Raw genomic sequence first — 18301 nt, 5'->3', positions numbered from 1 at the left:
TTCTCAGTCCAGCAGTGACAGTGAGGTGTTTAAACACTCCAGGAGCACTGTGTCTGATCCACTCAGACCAGCACAACACACACTAAGACACTAGTGTAATTGTAGAACTACAAAGTGCAGCTATACAGTAAGTGGAGCTGATAAAATGGACAATATGTGTAGAAACAAGGAGGTGTATATATGTGTATATATATATATATATATTGGACCAAAACATTAGTCAATATTATTTATTATTTGAAAATAGATAAAAATATTATTTAATTGAAAAATAGATTTCATTGGACACTGTCATACAGAGCAAAACCGCCAAATAAAATAAATACACAAATTATAACATCCACATAATAAATAAATTGATGATGAATAAATTAACAGTATACCTCACAACTTAGACCCTCACACAGCAAAAATGCCACCCAACACAAAAGGCAGTTAAGAAAAAAATCACAGAAATCACAGTAATGACAAAAAAAACATAGACGCATGGCACCTTAATACCTCAAAGAAACAAATAAATAAGGATAATTATTAAATAAGCATTAGATCATTTGATAAGACCACATTCAGAAAGCAGGTTTACATCAGTTTCACTGATAACTAACAGCAAGACTGCAGTTCAACTTTAAATGGCTACTTTATTCCTGTGTGTTAAAAGTCTATCTCTCTCAGGTCGGTTGGTGTGCTGGACCTTTCATCCTCCATCCCTCCATCTTTCTCCTCTTCCTCTCTGCTGTTTCTCAGTCGTTCCCTGAGAGCATCCTCTATCAGCTCACTGTAGCACTGCAGTAGGGCCTGTGGGACAAAGACGGTTTCATTCGGTTACATTTAAAGGGCTTTAAAGGGCTCATAGCTTACATCTTTATCCATTTATGATATTTGTGTGCTTTTATGTCCCAGAAAATTAAATTCCTTATTCATTTGATGTATATTTATTTATTTATTTAACAGGCCATTTTTATCCCTGTGGTGTTTTTATGATGTTTGTGTGCTTTTAAAATGGCTGCATTTCATTTTTACATGACCTCTCTTTATCCTGTAAAATTAAACAGGCTGTTTTTTGTGTTTGCCTTTAAGACACATTTAAAAAGCAGCCCAGGGTGAAAACACTCCTTTTAAGGTCAGTGTGAATGGACAAAGCTAAACTGCTGTTTCCATTGTTTTTTGTGACATCACAAACATTATGAATTCAAGATGGACTGTTTTTGCTTTTGATCCCATATATAGACGGTATAGACTTAACAGTATGTTTTGAAACTTTAAGAGTGTTTACACACATAGTAGATACTGAATAATTCATAGTAGATACTGAATAATTCACAGTAGATGCTGAATAATTCATAGTAGATACTGAATATGCAGATATATGTACATACACTGTGTTTTGTGATGCCACAAAACAGGCAGTTGTGCAGTGTAGCTTCCATACCTGGATCATCTCGATTGTGGTGTGAGTGGTAGATGAAATGGACAAGAAAGGACCAAATCTTACAAACTCACCACATCAGTCTGACACAGTGCGACCAGTATGGAGGTCATGTGACTCGTTTCTCTCCGGCTTTTCTCCTCCAGACCCCGGACAGCTGAGTAGACCGCTGCTGCAGCCACCAGCGAGGCCGGTGTGCCCAGAAAGCGGGAGTCACAAACACACAAGGCCACCAGAGTGTCACTGTGACGTCTGAGGGTGGAGATGAAGTCTCTGTCCGCATCGTCTCCCTCCAGCTCCTCCAGACACGACAGCAAGTGAGGGATGAAGTCCTGAGGGGTCACTGCAGCCACGTCCCACCTCAGAGTGCCTAGAACCACACGCTCCATCTCCTGTGGACAAGAAAAAGAGCATCAATTGTGCATAATAGTTTCCAAAATACATCCTCTGTGCCCACACAGCCTGATTCAGCTACTTTAAGGCGTTCACTTGTGTGTATGATCTCCACAGAAAAGCTCTGACCAGTGGAATGGGATGCTCAAATGTAGGTCAGAAGTTTAAACTTGTAGTAAAGGCAGATAAAGAAGCGGTGGCCAGAAGCTCTGGCTGTGCCTGGTACTCCAGAGACTCACTCTGACGCTGGAGGTCAGGAACTCATACTCTGCTGCAGCACACAGAGTGTCTGCACTGACCGGATCGCTCTCCACCAGCTTAGAGGACACCAGGATGCAGGCTGCAGCCAGACAGGACGGAGAGGAGGGCAGAGAAAGAGTGGCGGACAGATAGCGGTCCAGCAGAGAGACGGCCAGCGGGAACACAGACTCATCACAACCACAGTCACAGCACACCTGCCGAGAGAGAGAGAGAGAGAGAGAGAGAGAGAGAGAGAGAGAGAGAGAGAGAGAGAGAGAGAGAGAGAGAGACAGTAAATAAGCACATCCAATTTTCTTTCAGTCCCATTGAATATGCAAATGACTCATTCATATAAAAAAGTTAATATTTAATTCATACTTCATACAATATCAGAATAATTGCTCCAAAGTATATAAAATAGTACATTCTGAATATTACTATTGATTAATATCATCTTAACTTATTAATATTATTCTAATGTTAATTAATATTATTATGTACTATTAATTAAACATTCTGATTATTAGATTAATAAAACAGAATTAAAAACATAAAGTAGAATACTAAAATGACATTGTAAATATTATGAGTGATATCAGCTTGATTTTTTGCAGAAATCAATAGTAGTTACTGAATAATTCATAGTAGATACAGAATCATTCATAACATATATTGAACTAGACGTACATTTCCTGAAGGAACTGCAAGGGTGCTTGAAAAGAGCTGCAGGTGTGTGTGTGTTTGTGTGTGTTTCTGTGTAGATGAACAACACCTCCTTAGGTATATGTGTGTGTGGGGTGTGTGTGTGTGTGAGAGACAGAGAGATGTGTGTGTTTGAGTGGGGAGGGGGGGGGTCATTCAAATTAACGGTCACTCTGTTATTATGCAGCTCTTAGTGGAGAAGCCTTGTTTGAGTCCGATTTGCACCCTCTGAACAAACAGTCATAACGCAGAAATGTTTACTCTATCGCTTAACCGGATAGGTGGTCTAAGATAAGACCCCTTGAGGATTATTTTGGTGTAATGTTGTGTGTATCGAGAAGAAAATGTCTGAGTTATGACAAGTTAAACACAGAGAAAATCTTATAAGCAGATTCCGATTTTGAGAAATTTGCATGGGAGTGAATGGGGCAGTTTTCTGTGCCTAGTGCCAAACAAATGCTCATAACTCTAAAGCTAATGGGTAAAATGATGAGATATTTTGACGTTTCAGAAAGGACAATGTTCTCTACCATTTAAAACTGGAATGGAGTTTCTAGGTGAAAGTTTAAGGATTTAAAAGCAGATTCCCTGTGTGATCAGCTGTGTCTGTGAGACTGAGTGGCCTGCTGAGTGGCTTTAATAAAACTTAATTTTATTAAAAACTACCAATCCGATCGACTCGAAACGCAGTTTGAACGGAGTCTGTACGTTAAGCAGTTTGGGCTGTATTGATCGCAGAAAAGTGTGGAAGAAGAATACGAAGATGAGAGATAACAATAGAGTGCTTTTTCAAGCTCTCTAATAATTAATAGTAAATACTGAATATTTTATGTTACTGAATAATTCATAGTAGTTACTGAATAATTTTGAAGTTACTAAATTATTCGTAATAGTTACTGAACAGTTTATAATAGTTATGAAAAATGTATATGTTCCTGAATTATCATATGACTGAAGTTGTGTCATAAATTACTGAATAATAAATCTGCACTTTAATTTTAAAGGGTAAGTCAGCTGTACCTCCAGTGTCCACTTGGCCAGCTCTTCTCTACGTTTGGGTTCTTTCTGGATGAGTGAGGTGTACAGTGGGGAGGGGAGGTATCTGTCCTGAGAGTGCAGCAGTCCGTGGATGACCCTCAGTCCTGATGCATGGGGGTCCCGGGGGGCTCGGACCGAGACTGATTCTCTCTGACCAACAGGCTGGACATCCTCCTCCTCCTCACACCACAGAGACACAGACATCCCCTCCACCTGCATGCCCGAGTGTGCGTGTCCCAGCAGCGGCTGAGTTACTGAGTTTGGAGCTCGTGAGCAGTGACAGGAATCGGCCCAGAGAGATCGGCTACAGAGACGAGCGCTGAAAGAGAGGAGGACGTGTTAAAGATTTGGCTGAGATTTGGCTGCTGTAGACCATCAGATCAAAACAGCAAAGCAAAGAATCTCCATTGTTTCACTTCAGCATTCCAGTGCTTTCCTGTGTCTTCATTACTATAACACATAACAGTATAATACAGCGTCTAGTATATCCAAGACGAGCTATTTTGTCAGGGTGGCCAATATTTTGTTTAACACTATGTGGGCAGCAAGTGTGTTTCTGCCCATTAAAACACTACATAACATAAAAATAAACACAAGTAAAAAAATGACAGTTATGAACATGTTGGTTATAAGAACACAGGTTTGGTTCCTGACTTCTTGCTGCTCGAACCTTCTCGACTTTCGGACTGAGCGCTGATTGATTAGCATTACTGCTACTGAGTGCTGATTGATTAGCATTACTGCTACTGAGCGCTGATTGATTAGCATTACTGCTACTGAGCGCTGATTGATTAGCATTACTGCTACTGAGTGCTGATTGATTAGCATTACTGCTACTTAGTGCTGATTGGTTAGCGTTACTGCTACTGAGTGCTGATTGGTTAACATTACTGCTAATGATTGCTGATTGATTAGCATTACTGCTACTGAGCACTGATTGATTAGCATTACTGCTACTGAGCGCTGATTGGCTGGCAAGTTAAGCAGCTTATTAGCTAAATAAAGCAGTTCACTCACTGACATGAACACATAAGTCACCGTTATGAAGTCCTAGAACTGGAGTTTAAGAGCATTTAAAAGTGGCCGGAAATGTATTGAAATATCTTGAAATATTTGATGATAAAAATGATTAAGTTTGAATCATAAATTACTACCAAAGAATTTTAAGAGTTTAAAACAAATACAATGATCCCATTAAGTGCAAATGAATCAAAATGTACAGGCATTTTCATCGATTTCACAGAAGTCGTTAGACTGCGGTCCTGAGGGTTCACAGTTGTAATTATGCATGTGGCCCTTGGCTCCTGGGGGTCCTGGAGGTTGCTTACCTGTTCCTAGAGTGAGGTCCACCGCTGTCCTCTGCTCCAGTAGCTCCTTTCGAGTCCAAATGAAGGAATACGCATACGTTCCTGTTTGAATGTGGCAGTTATTGTATTTGCGGCCTGTCAGTGCCGTCAGTGCTGGTGTCGTATGTGTGGTGGAGCCGCTGTGAATCTGACCTGCTCCTCTCGCCTGGCCCCTTATATACAGTCGGAAAGAGAAAAGGGGACGGTGCTGAAACGGTGAAGGATAAAAGAGGGGTGTGTAAAGTGAGTGGAGCTAAAGAATAAGAGGGCACAATGCCACCAGCTCAACAATGGAGTCAACAGGTGGGGAGAGAGAGAGAGAGAGAGAGAAAGAGAGAGAGAGAGAGAGAGAGAGAGAAAGAGAGAGAGAGAGAGAGAGAGAGAGAGAGAGAGAGAGAGAGAGAGAGAGAGAGAGAGAGAGAAAGAGGGAGGAGACCACAGAGCACAGACAAGAGAGGGAGTGGCCCAGAGGGACCGAGTAACAGCTTGTCACTGACAGTGAGAAAAGAAAAGGAGAGGAGAGAGAGAGAGAGACAGAGACAGAGACAGAGAGGGAGAGAGGGAGAGAGAGAGAGAGAGAGAGAGAGGTCATCTCCAAACTCTGACAATGGGAATGAATAATGGAGGCTGTTTGTTGACACAGAGTAGAAAGTGACTGCATATTTAAATGTATTCATATATATTTTATGAGAAAAATATTATTTCGTCCACACAGACTCTATTTGGCGAAGTGCTACGTTGCTTAAAATGTGCAGCAATTCCTTTTTTTTCAACATTATTTTATGCAAATACACAGTTATAAGGATTTGTATACGTTCCACATTTTACGTCACAACATGAACTAAAACAATATTTTTGAAAAAAGCTTACATAACTATAAATATGATGTCGTATAGTAATAAATAGCTTAAGAAGTACTCATCCCTATTGCTGATGTCAGAACAAAACCTTGTATCTCCGTTTTTGTCCTTTTTCAGTTTTTGACATACTTTGAATATTCCTGTTATTCTTTACATTGTGTGGAAATTTCAACATGAATGGCCCAAAATGACTTGGGACAAACTCTGGTTCCATTGACTTACATTAAAAGTAAAGTAGGTTTATTACTTCTCCTGTAAAGTTGCCATTTTGGAGATTCAAGGTTTTCTTCCAACAGCGATATATATTATTTGACAATGAATTAGGTTAGTAAGAAACAAATCAAATATAAAATACGGATGGGTCACATCACTGTCCAGATACTGGGATTCTCGCAATTCTAGCTAAAGAGTAACATTCCCATAGAAGAGGAAAGATGGGGGTGCTAGTTAGTGGGGAGGCATTTCAGTTTCTCATAATATGCAGTCATGGGAGTTCTATGGAATTTTAAGTTCTATGGAATTTTACAGATGCCTTCATGGATGAAAGTTTAATCTTTTCTAGTTTAGGGAAAATCAGAAGCCCGCAGAGCCACCGTGAGGTCTTAGTGATCTCCAATGAATCAATATCCTCCTCCTTGCCAGAAGGGGAGCAAAGGCCAAGGCCTCCTGAATCCCAGCTGGAATCAGTTTTAATTGGCCCAGATAAACTTGGTACAATCTCTAGGTCTAAAACTCAGCTCGCCGGTCTCGCTCTGCCACTTTAAACTCTTATGCTAACTGTACACTAGAAGACTTTAAAAGACTAAAGTCTGACACCTGCTCACATCTAAAGACAGTGTCACGGTTTTCAGTCACAAGCTATGATTTTGCAAAGACTGGGAATTTTTCAGGGTCACTATTTACAAGACGGCAATTAGATTTCTGAGAATATTCCCCATCATGCACCTGCTGGACATTTAGAAGCAGATAAACACTTTTCCTTCCACTCTGTGGTGGTACAGATGAGCATGTAAAGATGTGGGGCTCAGAGCGGTTCGCTATAGAGCTGTATACTCTGGCAGATCATCACCCAGAATCTTGTTAATTAACCTGTAAACTGTGCAGTTACTTTTTTAATTTGATATGAAGATTTACTCGTCAGCACAGCGTGCAGCGATTCAGCGTTGTTGATTGGGTATTATGAACTAAACCATAAAAAACAAAGGAAGCAAAAAAAAAGGAAAAAAATATTGGTGATTTTTCAGTAATGCAGTAAAGTCCTCTGTGCACTCCCTTACATCACTGTTACGCTAGTGAATCTGAGATATTAAGGCAGTCAGGTTACATTTCAGGTTACAGTGGAGCAGGTTTGCCGTTTTTACAGAGATTCTAGGCCCTCGTGTACATTCATTCATTCTCTCTGTCTCTCTCTCTCTCTCTCTCTCTCTCTCTCTCTCTCTCGACTGCCATCTTGACCACCTTACACCAGACGATGGAGATGATGCGCGCGGCGCGACTCTAACGAGACTCTCGTGATTTTATTGGGACACTGGTTTGTCTGTGGCAGGGAAATGGGATGGAAGGTTGTTTGATGTAAGACCAGCATTAGTCTGTAGCCACACTTACACAGCCTGTGAGTGTTTTAGTGGAGCTTTCTTCCTTTCTTTCTTTCTTTCTTTCTTCTTTTCTTTCTTTCTTTCTTTCTTTCTTACTTTCTTTCTTCTTTTCTTTCTTTCTTTCTTACTTTCTTACTTTCCTTCCTTCTTCCTTCCTTTCTTCCTTTCTTTCTTTTTTCTTTTCTTTCTTCTTTTCTTTCTTTCATTCTTTCTTATTTTATTATTATTGTCATTATTATTAACAACAATGATGACAATAATAACACTAATAATCTTCATCATCATTCTGTTTGAGCTTTGAGCTGTTTATTTTATTTTATTTTATTTAGTTTTATTTTTTATTATAAATCTTTTTGCTTTGATGATTTTTATTTGTTTTTGTTGGTAAATTTCATTGGAACTTTTTAAATCCCTTATAATTTGCTGGACTACATTGTAAATAAGGGTCTCTGCCAATGTACTTCCAAGTTGAAAGGAAGGTTGGTTGATTCATTGATTGACTGATAAACAGTGAGTAATTGCAATCCAGAAACTTGACAATGCAAATATATGACAAGTCCATAACATATGCATTAGGTCAGCTGAATGACAGTGACCACATAACTCATCTGTCCCAGGTTGAATTTTTGACAGTTCTGCTTTGCAGTAAGGAACCTGGTAAAGGACCTTAAACCGAGTAAGATGTGTATTTGGGTCGTGATGTGCGTCCGCAATATTAAAGGTCACTGTTTGTTTACATGTGAAAAGGCCAAAGGTGAAAAAGCATTGTGTTTACGTTCCAATAGACTGAGTGTATAAATGAATTAATATAATACCAGAATGTAACACATTGATTACTCTTCTGTTACTTACTTTTACACTCCTAAGAAGATGATTCTTCAAGGGTTCTTTAGAGGACAGTTCTGTTTAGAACCATGAGTTCTATATAAAACTATTCAATGCTTAAATGCTTAAGCCACTATAATGTTTTGTTTATGGTTCTATACAGAACCCTGTTGAAAATGATTCTATAACACCAAAAAGGATTCTTTTACTTCAAGCTTGACATCACAAACAATAGCAGAACCGTTTTTGGTGAATTTAATTCAGAACTATCAGCCAACTGTGTTTGCACACTGTGGAGTTAGACCTCTGCATTTAACCCATCCATGCAGTGAAACACACACACAAACACACACACACACACACACACACACACACACACACACACACACACACACACACACACATTACTGTTGTCAGGATAAACACCTCATACCTTTAAAATGTTAAATATTGTCAAATGTTAAAAATGTTAAATCTCCAAAAATATACTTTATTTTTAATGTAAGTCAATGGAAACAGATGTTTTTCCAAGTAATTTTGAGCCATTTCTTTTGGTCCATTCATCATGAAATGTACAAACAATGTCAAGAGCAAAAGGTATTTTCAAATTATGTCAATAACACACACACACACACACGCACACACACACTAGAGGGCAGTGAGCACACTTGCCCAGAGCGGTGGGCAGCCCTATCCACAGCACCCGGGGAGCAATTGGGGGTTAGGTGCCTTGCTCAAGGGCACTTCAGTCATGGACTTCCAGCCAAGGGGATCGAACCGGCAACCTTCCGGTCACAGGGCTCTTTCCCTAACTTCCATCCCCATGACCGCCCCACATATTGAATTGGTCAGTTGAACCCTTTGACCATGCAAAGACAATTTAAGCATGAAATAGTTCTATATAGAACACATGGTTTCAAATAGAACCAATGCCTTGATAATGATCCCTTGAAGAACCATATTTTTAAGAGCGTGAATGTATAAAATGTCAGTTTACTTTTGTTTTCGTATATTTTCTTTCTAAATTATTATTATTATTATTAAAGCCCCCAAACAGTTTCACAGTAAGTGAATAGCAATGCAACAATTCAAATAAATAAATGATCAGTATTTTCCATTCACTCGAACCAGGCAGAGTAAATATAGAGTTATATGCAAGAAGATCAAGTTCCATGTTGGTGCTGAGATTCTAAGTGTAAATAAGTCACCACATCCTCTGCAGAGAGAGACTTCTGTACATTTTAACACACAATTACTGATGATTTGCTGATTTAAACACACTGGGAGAAAAATAAAGCATAACATCTCAAATGTACCACACCTTTGGCACAGGACACATCTTATGCTTTACTTTTCAATATGTTTAAATTAGCAAATCGACAGTAATTGTGCATCAAAAATCAACACAGCATGGAATTTGATCAGGGGCACCCAAACTTTTGCATACGACTGGATACAGATGTTGTTACGTCGTCATAAAATGCAGCTGTGATTATTGTTGGCATATTATTAGTCTGTCAAAACAAGCCCAGTAGAGGACATTTGACCCAAAATCATTAGATGAGAAAATGAGAAATCACATGAATCTAGAGGTTATTAGGTTTAATAATCACAGCTCCCTTAGTGATGAATATGACAGCTGTCAGAAGAAAACATGTTTTCTGCAACAAGGTAACTGTTCATGAAGGGAAAACAGGGGAAAGTTTCTGCATAACTTGACAGACAAAATGTGAACAAAGTAATTCTGAGTGGTTTTGAGATCCTCCGGCAGATAAAGCCTCATTATTAGCCATTAGCCTGTGGATTACGTTAAGCCCTACAATTAGCTTCAAGGGGAGTCCCACCGATTTTTCAAAATTTCAGCATAAATAAATTGTTAATATGTAAACAATATGCAAACAGAGTGGTCTGGCGTGAAATGCTCTGTTCTAGAGAATCTTACAGAGTGAGAACTGTTCACAGTGGTGGTGATAGGAACCAGACAGCCACTTCTAAAAGCTCCCTCACAGAAAGTTTCTACATGAACTGCCTGATGTCTGAGACACTGTTTTATAATAGTTATAAGAAGGTTTTGGGAGTAAATGATGTTTTAAAACCCATACATGGTGGAGGGATACATGCAGGGTGTTGTGAGACAAAATAGACCCCAAAGAAAATGTATTTTCTCAGGTTTCCACTATTTTATCATCACCAACATTTCACATAAAGCTCAGAAGGCACGTGTAGGTTCACTGATGGTTTTGGATAGTAAATAAAATGTCTATATTTGTGTTGTAGTCAGGGTGACCCCTGGTTCCCATCACCACCACTGTAAAGAAATCATGCAGAATTTTATACAGAATTTTTGAAAAAATGGTGGAATTCTCCTTTTATTTTCCCAAATTAAAATAGGCCCAATTTATATGTACATATATATATATATATATATATATATATATATATATATATATATATATATATATACACACATACACACATAATCATAAATTACAGACAGTGATGTAAGCAAGTGTGAAGGTTTAAATAACAGTAGCAGATGGAAGAGGATTCAGGTCATTTGATCTGATGGTGAGGAGAATAAAACCGTGGAGAACTTTTGTTTTCAGTGCTGAAGTCACTCTTGCTCACGTGCCGCCTCGTGCTCCCCCTCTTCTTTCTGTGGAATCTCATTGTCAAAGCAACAAGTATCCCATTACCATGCTGTCCCCTAACCGCCCCCCCCTCCATCCGCCCTTCCCCCCACCCCCGGTCCGCAGCCCCTCCCTCGGCCTGCGGCAATCTGGTGTAGTGTTTAAAGGCTGTGGAGAGGCTGGCTGAGGTGTGAGCAACAGACAGAGGAGCAGAGCAGGTCAATGAGCCGTATTGTCTGCCTTTACAAATCAGTGTCAGACACCAGCGGCTGGCCTTCTGCTGCACACGCAGGCTCTCAGAGGGCCGGCAGGGTCAGATTTTTGTTCCTACAGGTGGCTCGTCGCTCTGAGTGAAATATGAGCGGGTTTTTTTTCCACATTAAAGACTCATATCCTATACTGATTTAATCTCCAGTGGCCTGTCTTCACTCACAGCCCTGTATCCCCACTACACTAACTGCAGGATCATTTGCTTTGCGTTTAAACACAGCATATGGTTCATTAGGAGCCACAGTGTGCAGGACACTTGTCGCCAAAGACTAATTATTCATTCAGCGAGGGCTGAATTATTCATTTGAGTATTGATAAATGAATGCACACATTTTATGTCTATTTATTTATTTATGTACATATTATCACTGTCAGTACAAAACTTATTGTTCTGTCAGTTTTTCTTTCTTTCTTTCTTTTTTTTTTTTACATGACCAATAGAAATGGTCCAGAATGACCCAGAATAAAATCCCATTACAATAACTTACATCGAAAGTTAAGAATGTTTTTCCTTGTTCTAAGGAACTGTATCTGTAGCGATACTTTTCAACATCTCCAAAGTTTAGTGACAGAAGTTGGTTAAGCATTTTCTGCTTCTTACAATCCAACTTTGGATAGTATATGTTGTGAGAATTATATTATGTGCTTAGATAAAATACTGTTTGTATTTTATCTAATCAATCTTCTGTTAACCCCTTAAATGGTCAGGACCCACCAGCACGTCCAAAGTTTTATTACACACTTCTATAGCCTAAGAACAGCTCAGCCAGTTTAGTAGTGTCCATGTAGTTACTCTATAATAAGCCTCTGTATATAAGTCTGGGATTTTAAGGGGTTAATCAGGTGCTGCTGATGGAACTGAACAAATCCAAGTGATGGAGTGCAGTGAGAATAAAGTCCCATTACATTCTTTGTATTTTGTGTTTTTATTCTTTGTACTTTGTACTGTGTATTTTGTTCCATGTTGCACCGTGTTGTTCCTTGGAGGAATGTGATTTCACTCCACAGTGTACATAGATGACATAAAAGCCTCTTGTTTGTTGTTAAAACAAAAAAAATATTTACTGTTTATTTGTATTTATTCTATAAACACACTAACTGACCAAATAGATTAAAATATATATATTATGTCAAATCAAATAAATATGATTAACACACACACACACACACACACACACACACACATTACTGTTGTCAGGATAAACACCTCATACCTTTAAAATGTTAAATATTGTCAAATGTTAAAAATGTTAAATCTCCAAAAATATACTTTATTTTTAATGTAAGTCAATGGAAACAGATGTTTTTCCAAGTAATTTTGAGCCATTTATTTTGGTCCATTCATCATGAAATGTACAAACAATGTCAAGAGCAAAAGGTATTTTCAAATTATGTCAAAAACTGAAAAATGATAAAAATGGAGATACTAGGTTTTGTTCTGATAGTGCATATATATGTATATATAATTATACAAACATATGTATAAACATATATAACCCCAACTCTAATCTAACAAAATCAAGTAATCAAGGCCTTCAGAGCCATGTGGTAGATCTCCAGGACCAGGATTGAGCACCCCTGGTATAGTTGTATATATCGTTTACCACTGAATGTGTAAATAGTTACACATTTATACTTTATTTTATTTCTCTTGTACTTTAACTTATATCTAGATTTATTTCTATTTTGTATTTTTCTGCATAGTTTGTTAGCTTATGTGTAGTTATAGGTTTTGCTACTGAAACACGGCAATTTCCCTCCGGGATCAATGATGCTCTTACTCACTCACTTACTTACTTACTCACTCATTCACTCACTCACTCACTTACTTACTTACTTACTCACTCATTCACTCACTCACTCACTTACTTACTTACTCACTCATTCACTCACTCACTCACTTACTTACTTACTCACTCATTCACTCATTCACTCACTTACTTACGTACTTACTCACTCACTCATTCGCTCATTCACTCACTTACTTACTTACTCACTCATTCACTCACTCACTCACTTACTTACTTACTCACTCATTCACTCACTCACTCACTTACTTACTCACTCATTCACTCATTCACTCACTTACTTACGTACTTACTCACTCACTCATTCGCTCATTCACTCACTTACTTACTTACTCACTTACTTACTCACTCATTCACTCATTTACTTACTTACTCACTTACTTAAAATAAGTTAACACATCCTGTACAATGTTAGAAATAAAGGTTCTGTGCAGACATATTTTTGCGTTCATCAAGGCACAAACTACGGGTTTAAGGTTCAGTTGTCATAACTGAATGTTTTAAAACAGAACAGTAAAATAAAAGCCTGGAGATGAGACGGGGCGTGTGGAGTCAGTAGAGCTTAGAAAATATCATATATATTATGGTTCAGTTATGTTCCCGGACTAAGGTACTGAGATGTACCCTTGAGGGAACCACTCCAGTAAGGAGAGAAGTACTGCCCCAGTGACAGTTTACTTTTTTCTCAAAATGTATACACAGTTTACCTTAAGAGCACGCAAAGTTAAACTTAAATATACAGTTTTAATAAACAGTGCACAAGTAATTGTGCAGAATGTGTGCACAAGTGAGTCCAGAGGTGTTCGTAGAGGATGTGTTTAGGGACCTGGACCCGCCAATGGTTCGTTTCTATCCATTTAAGAGGTTAAAAGATAAAAGTAATCAAAATCAATAACATGCACATGCAGAAATGATATTAGTAACAGCACTGATGTGCTGTACAGTCTATAGGTCTGTTATTAAACCACACGTCTGACACTTTATAGACAATGCAAGTTTCTTTGTTAGGAACACAAACACTGTGGATTAGGGTTCATCTTAATGTGATTCATTAATTTGATTTGATTGAGACCCTTATTAATCCCACTACGGAGAAATTTCACCTCCGCATATAACCCATCCGTGCAATGAAACATCACATCCACACTAGGGGGCAGCGAATACACATGCCTAGAGTGGTGGGCAGCCCTATCCACATCACCCAGGCAGTTGAGGGTTGGGTGCCTTGTTCTAAGTCACCTTAATCACATACTGTCGGCTCAGGGGATCAAACTGGCAACATTCCGGTCACAGGGCTGGTTGCCTAACCTCCAGCCCACGACTGTCCTTCATATTTGAAATCAACAGCATCGCGTAAGCCAGTGAATTTTAATCCTGCGCACCCCCAGCGCTGCACAGGGGGTCCCTTATACTGACAAAGTCCAATCACGTCCTGAAGCACTTGGAGATCCTTTTTTTGGAGTGCAGAAGAATCGAGAGTGTGAAAGAACAAGCGTTACGTTACATTTACATTTAGCAGACGCTTTTATCCAAAGCGACTTACAAATAATGTGGTACATAGAACAAACATAGTCAGGCCTTAAAGGAGGCCAAGGGGTAATAGCGGGGTAGAGAAGGGAAGGAGGGCAAGAAGGAGATGAGGTTGGTAGTGGTTAGGTTTGCAAGAGGCGATTAGAGCAAGTGCTCCCTGAAGAGCTCTGTCTTCAGGAGTTTCTTAAAAATAGCGAGGGACGCCCCTGCCAGAGAAAGAGAGCATGAAGGTGTGAGTGAGTCTCTCTGAGCTGATTTACTCCCCGACGGACATGAGAAGGAGCTTCAGTCACTTCACATAAAAACTGTTTAACCAGCTCTACAGCCTGAAAAGAGTTAGAGTGAAAGCAGATTAAGTCTGAATGAAAGGCTGATGCTTCCCTCTCTCTCTTCTCATCAAGCAAAGTCAGGTCAAGGAGGGAGGGGGGGGTGGGGGGGTAGGGGTTCGCAGAGACAGAAGGAGAGTGACAGATCGCTGCGCTGTTTAAGGGCCCTAATAAATTCATGTGTGGCAGCTGTATTCAAAACAACAGAGAGAGAGAGGCAGTAGAAAGAGCAGTGTGCTGCTGGTGGTGGTGGTGGGGGGGTATGAGGGGGAGGCGTGGTTCTCCGCCCCTCATTTCTCGCCTCATTTGGTGGGATAGTGGGGAACAGTGACCCCCATTTACCCCCAACCTGACACCTGCTGTGTTTGTGTATGTGAAGATGCTGCGACAGACAGGAACACAGTGTTTTAAAGAGACAGTTTTCCAAGAACCCCCCCACCACTATCCCCACCCCTACGCCACCCCCACCCCTCCGCCACCCCCACCCCTCCACCACCCACCCCAAGGGCACTCGATCTGCCAAGGCATGTCTAGTTTGCCACATTTGCCTCTTTTGTTTCAAAAAGCTTAAACTCAAAATGCTTAATTCTTTTGTAAGTTTGTAACTTTGCACAGGACAAAATGACGTTTTGTCACTTTTCTAAGTCAAAGTAGGTCAACACAACTTCAACAAAGACTTTTACTGCACATTTCCCTGCACCACTTCCATTTACCTCCTATTCTACTTATATTTCTGTTTATTATAAGTTTAACATATTGGCAAACATATCAGAGGTGCCAAAACTTTTGCACAGGCCACAGTTTATGCTAAATTCAGACAATAAACAGTAATTCTGCATTAAAATGTGTGTGTGTAGACTGTATAGGATGTGGTCACTTATTTACACTTAGAGAGTCAAGAAAATGTAATCTGACCTTTTGCATATGATTGTATATGACTGTATATACACTATAAGGAGCCGTGTGCTTATAGTTATGTAAAAACGCCATAAAACAGGCCTTTTTGTGGCGGATTATGCTAGGGATCGAGCACTGGTCATTGTTTTAATGTTGTTCATCCTGCCCTTTCTTCATAAGTGTTTATGATATCAGTGATTTTGCCAAGCACACCGCAAAAAAGGTGCCTTGTCAAGTAAAATGATCAAAAATGATGTCAATAAATCAAATATTTCTCCTGTTGAGATAGTTGTATGCATATTTTAAGATTATTTAACTTATTTCTAGAGATTTTTCTAGTTACTTTAGGTTATGTTATCTCACTATGCTGGTGGATAATTTTGCTTGTTGTAAGAAATGAGCTTTAAACCAGCAAAATAATCCACCAGTATAGTGAGATCACTAATCTTGATAAAATCACCTGAAACAAGTAAATAATGTCTGGAAATAAGTTTAACAATCTTATAATCAGTGGACAACCATCTCAAAATGGGAAATATTAGATATATTGACTAGATTTAAGATCATTTCACTTGACAAAATACCAAATTTTCCAGTGCAGGGAGAGCTTTTAAAAGGAATTCCGTTGTTGTTCCAACATTTCTGTATTTCTGACATGGAAACAAAGTGATTCAGAGTGGGTTTGGTGTAAAGTGGTTCAGATGTCTTTACAGTGGTGGTGATAGGAACCAGGGGTCGCCATGACTACAACACAAATATAGACATTTTATTTACTATCCAAAACCACCAGAGAACCTACATGAGTCCTCTGAGTTTATACGGGAAAATAGCGGAAGGTCTGGAAAAATAAGGAGAAATGTTCCTTATAACAGCCTGCATGAACAGATTTTTATGAATATATCTTTAAGGCCTCAATCTTCTCAAAACTACTGTAAAACAGTGTCTCAGACACAGGTAACATCTATCTTACATACTTCTCATTTTGGGGGCTATTTTGCTTTTCAACATATCCATCATGTTTTTACCCAGCATGAAAAAGTATGTTTTAGGAAAAAAAAAAACTTTCTTAAAACTTTAATAAAACAGTGTAAATCATCAGGCAGTAAATTCCTAACCATTTCATGTAGTAACTTTCTGTGAGGAGGCTTTTAGAGGCGGACGTCTGGTTCCTATCACCACCACTGTGAACAATTCGGAGTAAGTTTCTCTAGAACAGAGCGTTTCACACCAAACCAGTCTGTTAATATATTGTTTACATATTACCAACTGAATTACGCTGACGCTGACCGGTGGGATTCCCCTTTAAGCTAATTGTAAGGCTTAATGTAATCCGCAGGCTATTGGCTAATAATGAGGCTTTATCTGATGGAGGATCTCCTGGCTGTGAAAAGGGCAGACAGCGCAACGTGCAGTCAGCTAGAAACTCACTTAATTATTTATGAGGCTGCAAACGATCAACAGATTGAAGGGGCCCAGAGAGAGTGAAAGAAAGAGAGCGTGGAGAGAAAAAAAAAGAAACAGAGAGAGAACCGGGGGGGCGTGTTGGGTGTTAGGATGGGGGGGGGTGACGACACAATATTACATTACAGTAAATCAAAAGCCAAAGAGCAACTCCATATTGTTTATTTCAGATAGAATAATTCAAATAAATGCACATATAGCCACAATTAACAACAAAACAAAATATATTTATATTTATTTTATATTTATTAGCGTATGTTGTCATGCATAGGTATAAAAGGCCTGTATAGAACAGTACTGTTATCTAGCTGTCGCAAGTGTAACCTCCATTTATTTACCCCTTTTTACCTTTATTTAAATGGAGAGAATGAGAGACAGACAGACAGACAGACAGACAGACAGACAGACAGAGACAGAGACAGAGAGAGAGAGAGAGAGAGAGAGAGAGAGAGAGAGAGAGAGAGAGAGAGAGAGAGACAGAGAGAGAGAGAGAGAGAGAGAGAGAGAGAGAGAGAGAGGGGATAAAATGTTCATGCTACATAATGATAGTGTCAGACTGCTCACTGAAAATTAATACATGTAACCACATTATAAGCTTTTTAACATCAACCGCACAGCAGAAAGCAGAAACACTGAAGGGGAATTCCACCAACTTTTCGAAGTTTCTGCATTATTTAATGGTTAAGATGTAAACAGAGTGGTTCAGAGGGGTTTGGTGTGAAACGCTCTGTTCTGGAGAAGCTTACAGAGTCACAACTGTTCAGTTTGGTGATAGGAACCAGACATCCACCTCTAAAAGCTCCTTCACAGAACCTTATTATAAAAATGGTTATGAATTCACGGCCTGATGTCTGAGACACTGTTTTACGACAGTTTTGGAAAGATTGAGGCCTGTAAAAATCCATCCATGGTGGAGGGGTACCTACAGGCTGTTATAGGGGAAAGATTCCTTAT

The 18301-nt window shown here is 39.2% G+C and overlaps 1 protein-coding gene across 1 annotated transcript; it reads right to left on the bottom strand.

Annotated features, from left to right (window-relative positions):
• Nucleotides 1-216: 216 nt before the first annotated feature.
• Nucleotides 217-5349, bottom strand: ccndx (cyclin Dx). Its single transcript, XM_017710349.2, has 5 exons — nucleotides 5128-5349; nucleotides 3782-4118; nucleotides 2059-2274; nucleotides 1501-1818; nucleotides 217-795 (listed from the first exon to the last, which is right to left on the bottom strand). Exons 2-5 carry the CDS (start codon nucleotides 4016-4018, stop codon nucleotides 652-654), a joined length of 915 nt encoding a protein of 304 aa, XP_017565838.1. The 5' UTR covers nucleotides 4019-4118; nucleotides 5128-5349; the 3' UTR covers nucleotides 217-651.
• Between the last annotated feature and the right edge of the window lie 12952 nt (nucleotides 5350-18301).

The sequence above is a fragment of the Pygocentrus nattereri genome, chromosome 14 (assembly GCF_015220715.1).
Source record: "Pygocentrus nattereri isolate fPygNat1 chromosome 14, fPygNat1.pri, whole genome shotgun sequence".
NCBI lineage: Eukaryota > Metazoa > Chordata > Actinopteri > Characiformes > Serrasalmidae > Pygocentrus > Pygocentrus nattereri.
Note: the sequence above shows the minus strand (reverse complement) of the source record. Positions and strands in the feature narration are given on the sequence as shown.

Bases quoted from the DNA above. Each gene is read 5' to 3' on its own strand.
- ccndx (XM_017710349.2), bottom strand. From the start codon at position 4,018: ATGCAGGTGGAGGGGATGTCTGTGTCTCTGTGGTGTGAGGAGGAGGAG. The intron at 1,819-2,058 runs GTGAGTCTCTGG...TCTTGTCCACAG, and splicing joins TCCTGACCTCCAGCGTCAGA to GAGATGGAGCGTGTGGTTCT. The intron at 796-1,500 runs GTGAGTTTGTAA...TTTGTCCCACAG, and splicing joins CACTGTGTCAGACTGATGTG to GCCCTACTGCAGTGCTACAG.